Source organism: Amblyomma maculatum, chromosome 11, assembly GCF_055883805.1.
Source record: "Amblyomma maculatum isolate TAMU_Amacu chromosome 11, ASM5588380v1, whole genome shotgun sequence".
NCBI lineage: Eukaryota > Metazoa > Arthropoda > Arachnida > Ixodida > Ixodidae > Amblyomma > Amblyomma maculatum.
In genome coordinates this window covers 46783513-46804505 of record NC_139354.1, presented here as the reverse complement: position 1 = coordinate 46804505, position 20993 = coordinate 46783513, and the positions used below count along the sequence as shown (strand labels likewise).

The window sequence follows — 20993 nt, the reverse complement described above, 5'->3', positions numbered from 1 at the left end:
TATTGTGAAAGTGGTAAATGTGCTGTAACTTTTTTTTAAACATGAAGCAGGTGAGGATTTTTTTAAAAAGATAGAAGACAACACTTTCAAATCGGCTGCTTCTAAGGAGTGCTCATTAAAGAAAGAGTAGACAAATCACATGATATCTCGAAGAAACATGCATGCTCATGCACCAATAGGCTTGTCCTTTTCCAAGTTTATTCACTTTAGCTATGAAATGGCTGTCGCAAAAGTTCAGACTTTATGTATGCTATTACATGCACCATCTCCAGTCTATCAACACTAATTTTTGCTTTCACAGCAACAGACATAAGAAAAGGGCTCTTGAAGGTGCTAAAAGAGCTACATAATTGACCACAAGATGCCAGTTTAGGTGCACCATCTCCAAAAATTGATTTGCAGATGTCTGTTTGTTTTCTTGTCTTCATCTCTGAGTAGCTGCATAACATGCCGCGACTTCACAGAGCAGTAGGCCACATTAGGTAAGTTTCAGTTCATGGCACTTCATGTATGCGCTGCAAGTAACAGTGACTGGCACGTTCAAAAAGTGATGTGCCAATCCCTGTTCTTGCTTGTGGCGTCGTGCATGCCGATTCAAGCTTGATACATTTGTAAAAAGCAAGGGACACAGGCGGCATTTGTAGGGCCTCTCGCCAGTGTGAGTGCGAAGGTGCACTTTTAAGTGACCTCCTTGTTTAAAGGTCTTGCTGCAATGTATGCACTGGTATGGTCTCTCGCCTGTGTGGGTCCGAAGGTGCTGCACCAATTCACACTTCCCTGCAAAACACTTGCTGCAATCACTGCATTGAAAGGGGAGCTCTCCAGTGTGCTTGCAGTAGTGGCATTTGAAGTTGGTATGGTAAAATGTGGCATAGCTGCACTCAGAGCACTGCAACTGCCTCTTTCCTCCTGGTGAATTTTCTGAAGAACCAGACCTGCTCCAGCTTGCATTACTGGTTGCATCTGCAAATTAGCAATAAACATAAGAGACAAATTGGAGCTTGCTCTCCTCACACAACGTTACCATACAATGACGATGCTCTTTTTGACAAATTGGCTAACTAAAACATGTGGTGTAAAATTTAGACCTTGAATGGCCTTGAATGAGGAATGGCCCTTGAATGAAGGGCCATTGGCTAACTAAAACATGTGGTGTAAAATTTAGACCTTGAATGGCCTTGAATGAGGAATGGCCCTTGAATGAAGGGCCATTCCTCATAAAAGCTTACACATCTCTCATCAGCATGAAAATTGAAAAATAAATGTTCAAAGGGAAACACCTAAAGCGAGGTTAATCAAAGGGGACAAGAAATTGGTATTGCCTCACCGTCACTGTACGAATTCTTTTGTCTAGCTTCATTAATACCAGAATTGTAGCGATTAAAAATGATGTTCATTACCATACAATCTTCCTTCTTTCAGCTTACAGAACCATAGCCTGCAAATATGAATCGTGCTGAACCCAGTACAAAGAATGGTTGTGTCATAATTTCTATATGACATCACACTGTTTTTGTTACTGCTTCCCGTCCATGCTTTCGACTCGCACCGCTTGTGAGACTTTGGCTTTAATAGCCATCTTCCATTGGGGCTCATTAGCGCCCACAAAAGAGAATCAACATTATGTCATACAGATGGACTCTAGGAAGCAAAGAAAGAAACTCGTTTCGATAAGTATTAAAAATGCAAGGCCTTTTTGTAAAATCTATCTTTCCAAAGACTTATAAATGTAGATGTCATAACCACTTTTTGAACCTAGAAAAAAATATGACTGAGAGAAAAAGCGGCAACAAAGATTGCTAGTAAAATCAACCTTAACAACAAACAAGCACTAATGTTCCTGACAAATATATTTACTTTGTATTTACTATGTATTTACTTTGTGGTGCTTTTGGAAAACCAAAGCAATTGCAAATACCGTAAAACCCCTTTACAAGAGACACTCAAGGGACCCAAAAAAGATGTATCTTGTAACCAAAGTCTCTTGTAACCAGAAATTCTTATTAACTCATATGTGCAGCACTTTAGATTTGCTCAGCTAAATTCTGTTCCATATCAGTGTTCTTTTCTGTTGCAATATGTCAGAAACTGAGGAGTGCCCCCCTTTTGACTGGGAAGTCAAAATGTCCCTGTTGTTTCAGTCACACAGGAATGTGATACCAGTGGTTGAATTAACAGGGACATTTTTTCTTGCCAGTCACGAGGAGGCACTCCTTCTCGGTTCCTGACATATTTCAACAGAAAAGGACACTGATATGGAACAGAATTTAAATAAGGAAACCTAAACTGCCGCACAAACGAGTTGGTATGAGTCAGCTGCATTGCATGAGCGTACCTGGATTGTGTCTCTTCTAAATAGTGGAGAAGTTACTTTAGGGACCTGCAGAAGTTACCCTTAGTAACAGAGTGTCCAACCAAGTGTCTCTTATAATGAGATTTAAGCTTTTTGAGCTAAAATAATATTACGGGAGTAAGCCACATGAGCGTGCATTTGTCTGAGCCAGAAATACAAAAATAATCAGGGTACTCTGGTTGCCAAGTTCAAAAATAGAACCCCTTCCAAATTCGCTATGGTAATTGCAGTTGTAGATGATCAAAGTTCGTTCCCTTCAGACCAGCTACGATTTCAACACTTTGTGCTGAATTCCTGCAGCTGTCAAACACTCAAGAAATTCACGTATAGAAACGGTAATGAAAGCTTAAGTGGCCCCATTTTGTATAATGTTTTGACAGCCATTTTGTTTTTCTGCAACCTTGAACCCATGTTACATGCATCCCTCATACCTGCTATACCCTCGGTAGCAGGCACTGCTAGGTGCACACTCCTGCGCCATGCCTGCGACAGCAAACTATTTTTCTCTAGCAAATTCTTTGACAAAATAACTTTTGTATAATTGCCAACACATGCAATATATTTATTTTTTTTACAATACTAGCGGTGGGTCGCCACTCGGGTCTGAGACATATTGCATGAAATGACCTAATATGCACCTTGCCAAAGCAACACACATCAGAAAAACAGCTATATCGCTATTACAAGATGCTAATTTAGGCACACCAACTTTCAAAATGGGTCTCATGATGTCTGTTTGAGGGATCAGGTACATGTACTTATGTATCACACCAAAGCAAATCTGTTGCCTTCCCCGAATGCCGACATAACACGATGCACTCTAGGAGGAGCAGTAGGAGACTGTGAAGCTTCAGTTCATGCCATTTCACATATTCCTTGTAACAGTGACTGGCACGTAGGTTTTGCAGCATGCCATTTGCTGTTCTTGCTCGTGGATTTGATTCAGGCTCTATGTATTTGCAAAAAGCATGGGACACAGGTGGCATTTGTAGGACCTCTCACCAGTGTGAATGCGGAGAATATGCCTTGTTAAGTTGTTAGCTTGCATGAACCTCTTGCTGCAGCGTGTACACTGGTAGGGTCTCTCTCCTGTGTGGATGCGAAGATGCCTCACCAAATTGATGTTTCGCGTAAAGCACTTGCTGCATTCACTGCATCGAAAGGGGCGCTCTCCGGTGTGCACCTTGTGGTGATTTTCTAGGTGCCCACGGTGATTTGTGGCATAGCTGCACTCAGAGCACTGGTAAAGCCTGTTCCCTCCTGGTGGATTTTGCGAAGACAGAGAGCTGCTCCAGCTTGTATTAGTGGCTGCATCTGCAAATTACAAATAACCATGAGTCAAATTGGAGGTTCTCGTCCAACGCTAAGTCACCATACCACGGGATATCCTTGGCGACACTTTTATGAAGCTAACATAAGTGGTCTGACATTTTAGACTCTAGGCAAAAAGGCCTAGTTACAAAATCCTCTTTTTCAAGTTGTGGGACCAGAGTATGCAAAAATGACGTGCTATGTTCAATACTTAGTATAGCAAACCACTCCCTTAACATTACAAGCTAGCAGCTGGGGCTGAAAAGCAGCCCTGAATATGGGTGGGCTGCGAGGACACGCAGAACATGGTTGCTTTCACAAGAAGACAGAGTGCCTTTAAACAACAATTAATGCTTTATTTAATTTTCAAAAGCATGCATTTCTCTCTGTGTGGAACCAATCATTTCAATGAGTTTGATCCCCAATGACACCCTGAAGCTGCTATGAACAGTGACATAAGTTTCATGATATTTCAAATGAAATGCTGCCATCACTACCATGCATTACCAACATCATAGATTCTGCTGGCAGCATACTCGCACAACAAAAACATGCAGTCATAAGAGGCATGGCTTTCATTCATATCGGATAAAAGTTTAACATTGTGTGTTGCGAAATGTAGCACTGCAAATCACTGGCCGGCCACCTGAGTGAATTGAGAGTTGACCAGCCTTTCCTATTTAAGCATACGTGACCACCTTCAAGGCTAAGTACACAGCTGCAAGCCAGAAAAAGTAGAAGCCACAGTTGGGATATCTTGAAAAGGATGAAGAATAGACTTGAAGGAAAGCAATTACTAAGTGAAGGATAAAACAGAAATATGAAAGAGAAACATGAATTATTAAAAGGGTTGATAACTCAACAGCATGCACAATAGAGGAAAGGTTGTGTGTTAGGTAGAGAGGACGCCTTCCAGTGCATGAACTGCTGGGACATCCTCCCAAGAAGACTTAATGCACAGCAAGAATGCTTCACTCAGGGTTTGCTTATGTCGCAGCTATTCTCAATACAGTAAGCAATGCTCAAAAACAACTTGGATACGAACACAAAAATTTCAGCTACTAAAATACGAAAAATTTATCGTGACAAGTCACAGACAGATTATAACAATAAAGACACAGTAGGAGTTGTAGCCAGAAAAAACAGACATTTTGAGCCATTGCACGATTCCTCGTTGCTTTAGCTTTCAAAACAAAGTGCAAACACTCGTCACATCTTCACCTTCACATAAGCTTCATTTCACGCAGAAGCCAGAACATCATGAGGCATATCCGAAAAAGATAATGCTGCTGGTACAAACTGGCCACAAGAGTTCAGTAGCCAAGGCATTCACAAACAACAAGCACTGCAATGAAAAAGACTAGGCAAGCGACAATGCCTTATCCATGAGCAATCCACACAGTGGTGCACACGAGATATGAAATTAATGAAAAATGCGATCCTCACAAAAAAAAGAAAACATTATAACTAGGAACAATATCCGCCAATATTTTTCCCCAGACAAACACAAATATAGAAAATGTTGTAATGAGTGGAAGGTGTTTAGTGCACTTGCAAAATGCAAATTGAAAGCACTGGGGTAGTACCAATGTTCGTTAAGGACTTTAGACAACAGCAGTGAGCTCCAGCCAAGGAAAGCAAAGTGGCCGATGGCAGTGAGTATTCAAAGAATTAGAGAACGGTACTTTGGCTGGAAGCGTCTAGGATCAGTTCAGTTGAAGGCTGCCTGTTTCTGCGAAATGATTATTTTGAACCTGTATTTAAAGAATTAGAGAACGGTACTGTGGCTAGAAACGTCTGGGATCAGTTCAGTTGAAGGCTGCCTGTTTCTGTGAAATGATTATTTTGCACCTCTCTGAATACAAGATGAAGATATCAAAATAGTATAGCACGTCATGATCATCACCACTGGCCTGATTACACCCACTGCGTGGCAAAGCACTCTACTGCAATTCAATTAACGCAGTCTGTACAAGCTTACTGCAACGTCCACAAACACTACTGATGGCATTCAATAATATAAATATTAATTGGTTTACAGGAAGGGAAAGGCGCAGTATCTGTCACACTTGCTCTGTGGACACCTGGACCGCACCCTAAAGGATGTGAGGAAGGTGAGAGTGAAAGTGGAAAGAGAGGAAGGGGAGCCATAGTGGAGGGCTACGGAGTAATTTTAACCACCTGGGGATCTTTAAAGTGCGCTGACATCTCACAGCACAAGGATGCCACTTCGTTTCACCTCCATCGAAACACAGCTGCCGTGGTCAGATTCGAACCCCGGTACTACGCCACAGTAGTCGGGCGTCCTACCACTGCACCACTGCGGCGGGGCGGCATTCCATGCCATTGATGTTACTGGTTTCCTTATTGCTTTCCCGCTTTCAGTGGATAACCTGTTTTTATGTGCGTTTCAAGCCCTGATGTGGTCCGGCTTTACATGCTTCTGAATCCAGGCAAGCCATTTTGATGCACCTGCGATTTGGCTCCCTTATTATTTTTCATTTGTACAAGCGGTCACACAGCTGAGTTTGGCTTCCCATGTTGCCTCCTTGGCAGCAACTTTAAACCTGAGGTGATTAGGGAATGCTCTAAGAGCTACACTTCTCGCTATCTGCTTTAGAGCAACTCTGATTACCAAAGCATACAAAAAATACTGTCAAATCTTGTTTCTACAAACACTGCAGTAAAGAACTATTCAAAATGAATGAATTTTTTAAAATATTACCAACAGATTTCCTGTTTTCAACGTAAAATTACTTCAGAATTACGAATTTCTATATAGTATATATATCAAAATAATGTGCGTATCTTATTTCTTCTGCTATAATGTAAGACCATCAGCATTAAGAATTCGGCTAAAATTAACAGCACTGCAGCTCGCAACTCTCCAGTGAAACAGAAACCGCCATTTTTGTACGTGTGGTCCGTGGCCTGCAGCTATCAACTTATCTAGTGCCAGCTCCTAGCGCCACCGCTTTTTTCTTTCTGTGTTGTGTGCCGTTGCCAGTCGGTTATTCGGCCATTCGTGCGTGCGGGAAGGGATTTTTTTTTTGTCGCAAATTATCTTATTGCGAAGTTTGTGCGAGCAACCAGTGAAGGTGCCAAGAAGATAGGAAAGCAGCTTTTACTGCCAGAAATCGACAAAGGGAAAAAGTGAATTGGCCACTGCGGATAGCTAGCATTGCTCCATCGATCGCCGCAAACATTTTGAAAGACCGAGAAAAGATTTTCAAACTTCAGGGAACACTGAAGATAAGGTCATATCGAACTCTGATGTTTTCTTGTGCACGCATTTTACTGTACCTACACTTTTAAAGCCAACCAAACCAACCAATCTATGGTGGCTGTCGAACAGCCCATGTGCCATCTATAGACACGCGATCCACAGCAAGCAACTGCTTTGCCGCAGGCCAAATCACCGGCGAAGTGTCCGTTTTCAACGCGCTTCGAAATTCGAAGTCCCGCTAGTGCTTCAGCGCTTCTTGGCGTCTTGCTGGGATGGTACACTTTACAGAAAAATGTGGGATACCAGCGGTTAATGAGGAGAACACGCGTAACACCATATTGTGCAACCCAGGCAATGCCAATCCTTTTTTATCGCGAGTTTAGTTTCCTCCAAAACAGACTAGAAGTAATTTTCCCGGACCATCATCATCATCATCAGTCTGACTATGCCCACTGCAGGGCAAAGGCCTCTCCCATATTTCTCCAATTAGCCCTGTTCTGTGCTAGCTGCATCTACTTGACCCCTGCAAACTTCTTAACCTCATCCGCCCACCTAACTTTCTGCGTCCCCCTGCTACGCTTTCCTTCCCTTGGAATCCAGTTTGTTACCCTAAGCGACCATCTGTTATCCCCTCTTCTCACTACATGTCCTGCCCTGATATAAGCATAAATTCCCGATTTTTCAATGAGTTTTTCCAGGCTATCCAAATTTGCTGAGGTTTCCCGGTTTTCTGGCTTTCCCGGTTGGCAGACACCATGGCACTTGTCTGCTGATGACAATATGGCTACAACGCCCAAGTTCACTGACCAGAAATTACTGACTGGGTGATTCCTGCATGTGGGGAAAGTAGTGATAACAGAGAACAGGAAACTGAAGATGAGCTCCAAATGGCACAGAGCCATGGCCAGAAAATTTACAGGCTGCCAAAATAATGAACCTATGGCTGGATGTTAATTCGTATTTTATTGACTTTGTCGAGCGTTTTGCGCTCTCAAACAAGTGGTGCTAAACAAGTGGTGTTAAACAAGGACTGTTCTGTGATTTTGAATAAATCTGCACATAAGGCCAGTGTCCCAATTTGTGCACTCATTTTTGTCTCGAACACAGAATGAAAGGCAAAATTTCATAGTTTAAACCAAGCTTACAATTAAAAAACTGTGCATTTTCGTACCTTAATGTTAAATATCTCAGAGCATCCTTTGCTTGGGTGCAGTAGCAGAATTATTTGCAGGATTTTGTGCACGTACATTTAAGAAAAACAAAATATAACAAACAAATCTTCTTGTTCATAATCCAAATTCCGTTTAATGAGTTCGACTGTATTGTTCTTTAAAAAAGTGTTGCAAAAATTTTTTGTGAAAGTCACCTGATTATATATTGGTAACAGAATTAATTGCCCTTCGACCCTAGTTTGGCAAGACGATGGTTCTCAGCTGCATCTGGTAAGTACACAGATGTGCACTGGGCTGTGTGAAATCGGTCTACTGGAAACAATAGATGAGCTCTCCGAAAGATCAATAGCGTAGATCTATTAATAAAAAGAATGCACTCAGGACTCCAAATTCAGAAGAGTGGAAATCACCAGTTCCACTAACGTCACCCATGCTGTTAGCCTTCGTAAAGAATCACTGCATGTCTGTTGGCAATCAGGGTTGGTTTGACGCAGTTTCAATGACTACGCTAAAATCTGAAGAGCATAAGTTACTTTGTGCACCACTCCTACTGTCTCATCACTCAAAAGCTTGTCTATAGACATATTAGACTTATATGTATACGTCATAGAGGTAGGCCGCACAACAATTGTGCTCAGTGCCATCCTACTGTAAACACCATAGACGTCCCCTGCCTCCAGTGCAGTTTTCGGTCTCACCACAAGGCAGAAAACAAACAGAAAACCAAAACTGAGAGAATAGTTCCTCTATTACTCACTGGATGACTCTAGTTGCCCAGCAGCACTTGGAAAGCAGGAATAGACAACCCTCAAACTATTGGTATCAGACTATGAATGGGATGAGTGTGGGAAGCAAAGTGTTGATTAAAATAGAAGAGTCCTTTACCTTTTTTCTCATAACCCTTTTCCGAGTTTGTGAAAGAACAGACATTTTCACTGGAGAGCACTGTGTTGACTTGAACAGGTTGAACAGCTCCAATGACAGGGTAGCGTCTTGAGCCATGTACTGGGTCAATGTATCAGCCAGGAAGGCGTTGAAGAGCTAATTAGTAGTGTATTATCAATGCCAAAAGCTACCAGAATCAAGTAGCAAGGGACGAAATAAACATTCACACCATTTTAGGGCATGAAATATAAGCAAAAAAAAAATCATGCTAATTCTGTGATGCATGCACAGATGCATGAAAACTGCTGTAAACTTTCAGTCATGACAAAAGATTCATGCCTATATGGAAAACCTAACACACTTTGCCTACTGCAATATGTCTCACAACATTGCTTAGTACCATATAAACCTGAATATAGGTTAAAAGCTAGCTAAAGTAGGCCCCCGTCTTATAAAGCAGCCTTTAGCAGAATATGAGGCACAGTCTGGCAACATGTTGCGTGTCTGCTCACAAACAGCCAAAGCTGTATCGATCCTGTTGCTGGAGTTTTTTTTTCTTCCTTTTGTTATCCCTGGTATATTTGTCTTCATGTGCACTCATTAGTTCGACTTATAACAGTATATAACGCCTCCTTAGCAATGAATAGCAGCACATGGAGGCAGTTTACAGTGGCTTTCCAGAAAAAGTGGTGTTCGCTGAAGCAAACAGCAACATGGCCGCTCTCTCAGCGACAGTTCAGAGTTTCAGAAGAGAGCATGCGTTCACGTGGACAAGATCAGCTGTTCTCGTGCAACCTTTCAAGGAATGCTGCGTAAGGAAAATGCTTAACTTAATGCTTAACTAGTTGACACACTCTGGATGGCGGCGACCGGCCAAGAGTAGTCTTCCGACAACGCTGCTGAAAGTTTCGAGCGAGACTGTAGCTCCGGTAATGCAGGGACACAGCTGATATCATAAATATATGAGCTTGTGCACTTTTTTTCTTTTTTTTCTTTTTATCTTTGCTTTTTTTCACTTGAAGGTAACGGGCTCGACCTATATTCCCACTCAATCTATACACGGTTTATACGATAGGTTTGACTATTGCCACACCAAGAAGTCGCACACAATCGAAACACACCATTGGGCCACATAGGAAAGGTGAGAATTGCAGCATGAGAAAACTGTGCCAGCCGACATTGCTATTTTGCCGACATGTCTTTGCCGGCACCGTGACACCCTGCCACTAACTTTATAAATTGCCACACAGACAGAAATGGTTAACTGCATGCAACATCTGCAATACCCATTGGGGAACAGTAAGTACCGGGGAGCAAGTACCATTACTAATTAGTGGCAGTAATCGGCACACACTGCTTGCTCCCGTGTCTTTTTCTTTGTTCTGTTAGTTTTCAGTTATTTTGACCATAAACTACCGTAGTACCATGTTACAAAACAGGAAGTAATGGAGACTGCTGCGGTTGCCAGGCAGATGGCGAGGTGCGCCATCGGTGCTCAAACACTGAGCAATGTATCAACTGCAACCATTAGTTGCAATTGTAGTCCTTTCATGTTGTACTATCATTATGAAACTAGCGGAGTTTTGCGGAATTTCCAGTAATTCAGTCAGCGCCACGAATTCTTATATCAAAAGTCAACCGCAGCAATGTGTTCATTACATGGAGTTTTCAAATACACACAATTCAATGGAGGCAGTATTAGGGAACTAAAAAACTTCATAACATCAATCAATTTGCAATTTGCAGTTTCATTATACAGAGCTTTAACTGTAGTGGCTAAACTAGATTCAGCAAATTTACTTTCATGCACCACTGCTTAACATATACTTCTTATGAAGCACTGAAAAATATCTGCATGACATTAATGTCGCCTTCCTCTCTAGCATCCATCCCTATATTCACCCCATTTCACCTCCAGGGCATATACATCTTCCAGTACACAATGGAAAGCCCAAAAAGGGGAAACATGATGACAAGATGGCATACCATTAATGGCCTGTGGTAACATCCTAAGGGCTCCACCTGCTCCGTTGCTCACTTTGTCAATGTCTGCAAGATATTAAACAATGAGTTTGGCATTTAGTATCAAAAAAGGCACTCTCTCTACAACTTCCGACGAATTTTGCCTGGCACAACACAATTCCAAACTGACTGTAGTAAGAGCTCGGTAAATCAACCCCCGTTAATTAGAAAGTCAGATAATTCGACATGCCCGCTTGGTCCTGTCAAATATGTACAGGAGTCTATGGGGTGAAGCTCATTATTTCGGACAAATTCTAAAGTGCATTGGTTAATTCGACCTAGCTTCGTGGCCTGCCGAGTTTTTGCGAAGGTGCTAAGGTGCAACAGAGGTTGCGAAAACTTATCAGAAGGAAGTGTATGACCAAAGAGCGGAGCTAGTGTAGAGATGAAAAACAGTTTGCAGCCTAGCAGTACACGTGTCCTCATCAGCCAACCCAATCCAAATCTAGAAGACGCAGTCATATGTTAGCGTGTTAGCCCTTGCTAGCTAGTTCACTCTTTCAATAATTTAAGTCTTAGCCGCCATCCTGCATTCATTTTTGTGAATATTTCGTGCTCCGTGTTCAGCGTGCAACATTTTCGGTGAATTAGCCCTAACACACCAGCTTTGTGTACGTTGCATGCTTAGCCATCGTGTGCTGCTGTGATGGCGACGCCAGCAAGAAGGCCAAAGTACAAAGCTAAAGACATGGCCCCAAAAGTGGAGATATTAAAAGCCCTCAAAAATGGTGCTTCACACTGTGACGTCATAGAAAAATATGACGTGGAGAGGACTACCCTGGCCACTTACGTCAAGAATGAAGCCAGCATCCTGGAGGTGTTTCAGCGCCAATACCAAGCAACTTTGGACTGCGGCCCACCCAAAGCTTGAAGCAGCCGTAATGCGCTGGATAATGACCACGCGCAAAGCCCATCTCCCCTTGAGCGGGCCACTGATATGTGCCCAAGCAGAGAAGTTTGCCTTAAAGATGAACATTGATTGTTTTAAGGCATTTAGGACTGGCTCGCTCGCTTCAAGAACTGACACAACCTAAACTTTACGAGCCTTTGTGGCGAGAAAGCGTTTGTTGATGAAGCAGTGGTAGAAGACTGGTGAAATGACGAATGTTGTCGCCATTTGGCTGCTTATGATGCCAATGATGTATTCAGTGCCGACAAGATGGCGCTATTTTTTAAAGATCTCCCTGACAAAACTATCCCCATTAAAGGCGGTTCTTGCCCTGGAGGCAAACAAAGTAAGGAGAAAGTAACTGCCCTGCTTGCCCCAAACATGACAGGCACCGAACGTATCCCTCTCCTGGTGATCAGGAAAGTGCAGAAAGTAAAGTGGTTTCCATGAGCCAATAGGAAGACTTGGATGACTTCAGGCACATTTCAGTGCTGTGCGTCAGCTGGGTCGACGATTTGGTGCTTAACAACGTAATGTTCTGAAGGTCATCGACAATTGCAGTGCCCACAGCAAGGTGTCGGATCTCGAATGAATAAAGCTGTTTTTTTTTTGTGCCTTCGAATGCAACAGCCCTTCAGCCCATAGGGCAGGACATAATTCAGTACTTGAAAAAAAAAAATACAGGAAGCCTATGCTGCAGTGATATCAGCACATGACCGGGTGGAAACCATTGCGAACTGCTTCCAGCACAGTGGTTTTGTGACACCTGACAATAGCATGAAATAATCGCCAGTTGAGACAGCTGACCCTGTTGAAGATGATGACAGCTGTTTTGACAACATCTTGCCGTCCACCGTGCGGCTCACAGATTACGTCTGCACTGACGATGATATGCGGTTACAGGCCAGCTAACTGAGGAAGTGATGGGCGTCGACGATTCTTCAGAAGGCGACGGCTGTGAAGAGACCCCACAACAGCCGCAGTGCATTATAAAAGAGGCCGCGGAAGTGCTGTCTGTGCTAGAGGACTTTTTCCAAAGCCCTCATAGTGTGCGTGCTGAGAAACATCTGGCAGCGCTTACAGCTATTGTTGCCACCCAGATTCCAGCCAAGAAGCAGACCACCATTACGCAGTTCTTAAGCAAATAATGGTATGGCATGCTTGTATGAATTTCACGGTTTGGTTGTTCATTCGACAGTTTAAAATTCAGATAATTTAACAATTTTCGTGGTCACGTTAGATTCAAATTAACGAGCTTTTACTGTATGCCATACACCAAATAAAATTTGTAGTCATTCTGTACGTACATAGTGGCTGAAAGGGAACCATGAGATAATTTTACAGCAGCTATATATCAAGTAAGCTTGCTGAATACATTGCACACCTGGGAACAATGGGAATAAAATGAACCTTTATCCACCATGGGGCAGGGAGGCAATGGCGAAAAAAGCAGCGTTCAGGAAGGCGAAGCTTTGTAGAGCAGTGAATAGGTAAGCTTAGGCAAAATACTTTGCACGCCGCAGCTGCACCACCTGCATCTGTGACACACAGATATTGCTAAAATAAAAAATAAGGTTTGAGCAATGCAAACTGAGCATACCCACATGAAGCCATCAATTCAGGATGCTGTGACCAAACCCTTCTGCTTTGCAGATTTACAAAAGCGGATCGTGTTGCAAAGCGGCAATTACAATGAGAAGGAGGTTTTTTTTTTAAAAGCTACAGCATAAAAGAAATGAAAAACAACTGCAATGTCTTGTCAACAGCATGCAATTGCAATTCAATGTTCCATTCAAACTCAAAGCATTACTTTTGCAGAAGTCCATCTCTGAGCAGCCCACTTCATACAGCTCAAACCTGATCAATTCAAAACAACATCACATGTGGCTAGAAGTAGTTTCACTCAGAAATGCGACAAAAATTTTAAATGCCTTGATATAAATGCAGACTGAAACGCAAACATGAAAAGCTGGACAAAGGATACAACCATCACCATTTAAAGCGACCTTACAAACAACACATTATTTTTGTTAGGAAACATAATTATGCAGCTCACTGTCGTAACGTTAATGTTTTTAGCAGTAAAAGAAACCATTATTGCTAAGAAAGTAGGAGTTGAAATAGGGACATGTTTTAACCCTACCCCCCCCCCCCCCCCCCCCATATCATTCAACCTCATAATGGAAACTAAAGCACAAAAAAAGATTAGCACATTGAAGGAAGAGACCACACAGGACAAGCGTTTGTCCTGTGTGGTCTCTTCCTTCAATGTGCTAATCTTTTTTTAGGCTTTAGCTTCCATTATGAATATCTACCAACATGCCCAGCTTTTTGCCCTCCTTCAGTAGATTCAACTTCATTATGTCAACGCTAAAAATGACTTTGTGATCAATGCTTTGGAAGTGAATTAAAGTCTAGCCCGAGATCTAGTTGGAATTGGTTTTGATTTAAAACACACTCCAAGAAGAAAGAACTCGGCGGCAATACCTGTGTTCCATTTCTTCGCTTTTCCTAGGCCTATATGAGCACCAATGCCTGGCCTTCAACTGAAGTCATTCTAACTTCAGTCATACAAATTATCACTAGAACATGGTATTCCATTAATACAGGCCAACTTCAATTTACCCTCAGTGTCCCTTTAACATCTAAATCCCAGCAACTGATTCAGTACAAACCTGAGACACGATTGCACTCCTAGCATTGGCGGAAGAGGTGGTCATGGCACCAGAGAGGAAAAGGCCGAAACACTGTGTGCTTGAATCCTGCGTGAGACTTCAGGTCAAAGTGCCGTGGGCACCAAAAGCGTTGCTCAGCCTTCGGCAGTGTCCAGTCATTGCCACCATCACCAGGACACTGGGGCACAAAGTTCATCCAGGCCTGATGCAGGAACAGGACTTCTGATGGAGAGTGCAACACATAGTGCTGCACCGGAGCAGTGCACAGCACTTGGACACCGGGAGCAGCGTCTGTAAGTCCAGTCAAACAGGGACACAAGAGGACATGTTGGCAATTCTCTGACTGGGCGAGGAGGGGGAAACCATGGCATCAGTTTGACTCATACACCAGAACACTCTGGAATGAAAGGTCTGCCAGGACTCACCCTCTTCTGGGGACAAAGAAAGGACTGTGGCTATAACCCCCCCCCCCCCCCCCATCCTTATATAAAGGAGTAAAGCAGACATATATACTTGGTGCATCATGATTGATGTGAGTAGTGGGTAGTAACTGCTTCATTTTAAACAAAACAACTGCAAAGTGTCAAAAACAAAAGTGCAATGTTAGACCACTAGCTGGAGTTCAGTACAATAAAAAAACCAAGATGCAAGCCAGATACAAAGTGTGCAGATGTAGAGATAGAATACAAACAAACAATTTAGGACATCTCTGTATCGTTAGTTGTACATGTGAAGAATGTAAAGGCATTACTAAGAGCAGAGATTGTTGAATGAATGATCAAGCTAGCGCTATTTGCATTCAAAGAGTGCTCCAAAAATACTTCCATAAATGGTTTTAAGCCATGCAAAGTATGAAAAAATGTGCAACTAGAGACAGACATTTCAAGCAAACAAAAAAAAAACTAAACATTGACTGATACAAGGTTAGGTAAGCACGGATCATAGAAACCTTTCCAAATGTCTCGTCGAAAACCACCTTTCAGGCACAAGCTGCTCGATGAGCCAAACACATGCATTGAAGCAATTCCTTGCTTCAGTGCCTTCACAGCACATGCCTTGGCCTAGCCTAGCTGTTCAGCTGACCAGGGCCGTTACTCGAGAAATGAGCCTGAGCACTGAAATCCCACCGTGTGGGTGAACCTCTGTTCAGGTTCCAATGAAGACCAGCACCCTGCATTGAAGTAGGAACCTGTTTTTCTTGAGCATTTTATTCTCTTCCTTTTGGCAATTTCGCTTTCTTTATGTGCATGTCCCCATACCATGTTTATAAAGTCTTACTTAATCAGTCTTAAACATTGGGCTCTTTAATGAACAGAATATAAAAGCTCTTCACAGACTGCCCGCAAAGCCGAACAGGACAATTGACATCATTGCTTTGCTAACCAAGAGCAAATTGCTTGCAAAAAAAAAAAAAAAAAGAAGGGCACTGAGACTAACTGAAAATGGCCAATATATATTGGAAAGCATGATTGAACATTCCCAAAGTCTTCTTTTAACAAAAGTTTGGGAATAGTGGACTGACTATATGCATTTGCGTGGAACCTCATTGGTCGAATTTTGGTCAGGTAGAGGCAAGGCAAGTCCACTATGGTGATTTTAGGTCTGAAGCAGAGCTTTGTGGGCCTGACTATGTAAATTACTTGCCTCGTCTCTACTTCACACGTAGGGGTCACAATTGCTTGAATGAGAATAGTAGCTTTTCAGCCCTACACCTTAATGTTTGCTCAAGACCCTCACCTCCCCCCCCCCCCCCCCTTAACTTCGTATTATCTATGGACTCAGCCCCATTTTTAATTGCTGACACCCTGACACATGTCATGACCTAAGAGCTGTTCTCAAACATGTTAGCTTAAAATATGCAGAAAACTTTACCTGAGGCACTTTCCATGGAGCTTCATTTTAGGTATATTGTAACTATTTGATTAATTAATTAGAAAGATTGAAAGAAGTGCATCTGGAGTGCCGACTGACTAACAATATGAATAACCGTAAACAAATTTGAAAACATTTGTGTTTTATTCATTCAGGCAAACAACAAGAACCTAGGGCAACTAGTTATAAACTGTACACCTGTATAGTATGTGTTGTTCCCCTGAAGAGGAATTTAATAGTATTTTGCCAGCATTGTGCCATCAGGAATCAGCCAGGTAACACTAGATTTATTACCAACAAAACTCAGAAGGCCGTATCTTTTCCTTCCACTGATACCCGCTCAAGTTTTCCACATGAAGAATAACTAAAAATAAGGCTAATTAAGCACGTAGCTGATGTAATAGCCCTACTTTCCAATCACTGTATATTCAAGCAGGATCATGAATGCCAAGGTTTCGGTAATTTTTAAAGCTGATGACAGGAAGAGTCTTTAAAAATGCCAACATTTACAATTCTGTTTTCCCGATTTTCTCTACAGCTCTAAAGAAGATACCAGTAGTACTGAACCGAACTAAACGTTATTCCCATAATCATAAAATAAGAGGTCCTCAGTTTGGTTTTCACACGGGTTACTTTACTGAATACGCTTTACTTTTAAAGAAAGAGCTAGCCAATTTTGAGGAACACTGAGGTCAAGCATTTAACGCTTGTAATGCCTCTTGATTTCAGCAAGGCATTTGATCTTCTGAACCGAAATATATTTGAATGAACTGGTGCAGTTCGCACATAAAGGCATCCTTTCTTGCTCCCATGACATCTGCTGCAATGGCATAGGTACATATATATGGTCCAATCCGAACCCAAAGGTTGCAGCGTCAAGTCTTGTTGACCACGTTTGTTTATGTTTCATTTGTTTTTCTTTTATCGATCTTTAGTGGCCTCAGATAGATGATGCCCAGGCTTTTCAGGCATTAGGGCTCAAGTGCTCAAACATGAAGACTTTGCCAGAGTGTGCAGATAATGTGTCAAGTGGATATATTTTTGGAAGGATGGTAGCTGGCAGTCACCCTGTACAGAGTTGTAAATACAAAGTACTTCTACCCCTTTGCAGTGGCTTTAGCATTCAGGTGCTGAACATAGGGTGGCAGGTTCTATCCTGGTCACGGCAGCAATAGGCATTTTGAAAAGGATGCACATTAAAGATTAACCTAGCCCTAGTGTCGTTCTGGCACGTTAAACTCCGAACTTTACATTTATGCAAAAGGTTGCTTTAAAGAACTGCAAAGTGGAGGTTTGACCACAGCAAAGACATCAAGTCCAATGGCACAACAGTAAGGACATTATTATGAGTAGCCATCAAAAGTGACAATTCAACAGTTAGTAACTATTATCAGGAGCCTACGATCTAATAAGACAATGCCTCCAACTTTCAGAAGCATTGACGGGTAGTAAAAGCATAGTCAGTTGAGACAGCAGTGCAGACTTACAGGCAATCCATTCCGTAGAGCACGTGCACACATCCATGTGAATAGGCGCACTAACATTCAATAGAGACCCTGCATGCATCGATGCACAAAGCAAATCAATGCCCCATTCATACCTCTCACTGAAAAAGAGCCTGCTGCAAGTCATGAAATGGCATTTCAAATGTTACTTGTTCAAAAGCTTGCATGTGTTGTTAACCCAAGTGGTTCTTTCTTCAAAATTTTTCTGTACTTTGTGCAGCCTTCCCAACCTTTTGATAAAATTTATTTTCTTTCTGCACCTTCAGCCTACACGAGCACAATCTAAGGTGTACTTGTGTTCTTTTCTCCTCAGGTCATCGCTGAGTGCACTGTTTCCACATGCTAAAAAAATGTTACAGGTATAAACTACAACAAATATTGAGAAGTTATAATGCTGACAGATAATACAGAAGAGATGCAGTGGTGCTGCCATACAATGATGCTAATCATGTGCTCAATGAAGTTATATACCTTGAAATATTTATCACTCTTACGGTGATTTAGGTGGCACAGTGTTTGGGGTAGGTTTACAGGGTTTTAGCATCCCAAAGAGGCTCAGGCTACCAGGGATGCCATATTGGAGGGCCCGAAAAAACATCACACATGAGCTTCATTCCCAAACATGGGAAGAAAATCAATATAGCTAATCTCTGCCGTGCTAGAAAGAGGAATACAGTTATTGGAAATTTGTGTACAGGACACACTAGCAGCCTAGAACGAACTAGGGCACAACAATGCAAAGCTTAAAGGGGTCCTGCAGCTTAAGTTGAGTACATTGTTTTGCTTCTTTGTTGCAATTGCTGAGTTATGACGCTGGCATCGCTACCAGGCGTAACACATTTCAATATATAATATTTTCATTTGCTTGAGAACCCAAATGTCGGCACACAGTGGTGGTTCTTTGCATCGGATAAGACGTCAATTGGCGACCGTCATGACGACTGAATAAATAGCAAGTTCACTGCAAATTGTGTTCATTATGAAAAATATGCTACGTTGCGTTGTCGTACTTTACATAATTCAATAAATCCAAGTTGTTTGCCTTAAACAAAGGTACTGCATAGTAATTGACACAAAAAGCACCAACAAAGACACAGGTTACTGCTCTGCATAAAAGACTTTCACGGCCTATACACTTGGACGTGCGGCTATGCAGCCAAACTTGGGTTATTGTAGGATGCCTGAGGATACAGAGAAAGGGGAGGTCAAGGAGCGGGCTCACGACAAAAGCACAATAGTTGGGGGTACACTGTGACAAAGGAATGTCTCCTTTCCCTGCCTGCCCCTGGTCTTTTGTTCCTCATTCTATTTCTGTGAAGTGCCACGGTAGAGCTTGCCAACTTTTAGAAAATGTGTTACAGTGACCGAGAAACCGTGAGAAGCCATATTCTGTGCCATTATAGCGATGTGCTCACGTAGGCAGTTTCGACTGGTGCCGCACATGTCGTCATTTGGCAAGTGAAATGGGAAAGTGAAAGATTGAGAGAATTGAGTTGCGAGCAATTTGTGGATTGCTTGTATTTGAAAATTCATTCCTTAATAACTAGTGTTCTGGTGCTCCAATTCCTGTAACTCTTTTTGATTCGGTATCTGCGTGACAAAGAATTCATCTTAAGTGTAGCGGACAACCATTGCAGAGCCCCTTTAACATTATAAATGCCTAGGAATGCCAAGGTTGATCACATGGTACACATGATGCACCACATCAAGCAAAGTGCAGTGTCTTGAAACTTCTAGCTGATGGAACGGCATCACTTTGTTTTTCATAAACCACTCCAAAAGGCAGTGCAAAACAGTCACATGTGAGCACTTTTTGGCTTTTATAGTTCCAAACTGGCATTTCCTAGGAGGCGTTCTTTTCTGTTGTGTATATTTGTAATATTTCAGACACCCGGGAAAAATATGCTGGTGACAGTGTTCGCCGCTGTCAACTTTGCAACTGTAACTAAAAGCACTAGCCATATTGGCAGCATTCGATATGAGTTTGCCCTTGAACTCGGCGTATTAAAATTTATATGTGTTCGGAAACAGCCATTCGGGAAACGCTATAGGTTACTATATCTCATCTGCGCTGGGAACCCGCCCTGCGCCGCGAACATGTTTCGACGAATATTTAAAAAGCATTTAAAATAAAGTCTGGCAGCCCGAACGGCAGTTGGATACGAAAGCCTCCTACGCAAAATCACGTCGACTCAGTTTCAGGACCAAAATGGACTCTGCTAGTGTTGCACTACGACGAAGACATTATAGCCAGCTAGGCGCACAAGACGGGACAAACGTCCAGACTCGACTTGTAGCACAATGCATTTGCACAAAACCGCGAAAAAAAATCCGAGTTTGAGCAAACCTAGATAGTCTACGATGCCCATTACAGCGTTTACGCATTGTTACGCTCCTCGGGGCCACGAAACACAGCTTGGAACACCATCCGAAACCCAGACACGCATCTCTGGAACTGGTCGGCCCGCATGCTGCGGTGCCGCTCTTCTCTCCACCGTGGCGGGCGTACAACTTGACGCTCTGTGTTTGCACCAACTTTCGATGTGACTGGCCAATGTTTTTCGCCTTCACTCACCAGCAAAACGGTGACAACATTCGAGAAGAGGAGAATGCAATCGCACCCACCTGGCCACTTTCGTTCTGATGTTTGCGTTCACTTGACACAGGCGACACCCATGACACCTCGGAAAACGAACAGATGGTACATACATAGAACAAGACCACACTTATCAGCTGCCTAGCATCCAGAGTGTTCATCCGGCAGTACTTGGTCAGCGGGCTGTAGCAGAGTAATCCTACCGTCGGCCGACACCGACACGACTATGCACGTTGAATAGCGCAGCGGAAGTCGAGAACTCTTGCTTTGGCTCATGTCTTGCTGTCGGCTCATGCCACAAGGTCCCCAAATAAATTTCCAACCTATGTGTAACACCCTGAGCTTTCAACCCCTCAACATGAAACAACGAAAAACTATCGGCCTTGTAGCAGACCGATCAAAATTAGCCACAAGTTGTTTCCAATGGATTCGCGTGGCTGTGTGCCTTGCTTCGTGCGGCCGGCGAAGCAGACAGTGCCACCAAAAA

At 42.7% G+C, this 20993-nt stretch overlaps 1 protein-coding gene across 5 annotated transcripts; it reads right to left on the bottom strand.

The window, feature by feature from the left end:
* Window positions 1-181: 181 nt before the first annotated feature.
* Window positions 182-20955, bottom strand: LOC146173738 (uncharacterized). 5 transcript variants are annotated; one of them, XM_084584892.1, is made up of 7 exons: window positions 20536-20949; window positions 17893-17961; window positions 14534-14824; window positions 10934-10996; window positions 8948-9067; window positions 3356-3667; window positions 182-963 (listed from the first exon to the last, which is right to left on the bottom strand). In XM_084584892.1, exons 4-7 carry the CDS (start codon window positions 10953-10955, stop codon window positions 479-481), a joined length of 939 nt encoding a protein of 312 aa, XP_084441018.1. In that variant the 5' UTR covers window positions 10956-10996; window positions 14534-14824; window positions 17893-17961; window positions 20536-20949; the 3' UTR covers window positions 182-478. The 5 variants fall into 5 exon arrangements, with proteins under 5 accessions (XP_084441018.1, XP_084441017.1, XP_084441019.1 ...); XM_084584891.1 differs by lacking the exon at window positions 17893-17961; XM_084584893.1 differs by lacking the exons at window positions 17893-17961; window positions 20536-20949 and adding an exon at window positions 20258-20526.
* Window positions 20956-20993: the final 38 nt, after the last annotated feature.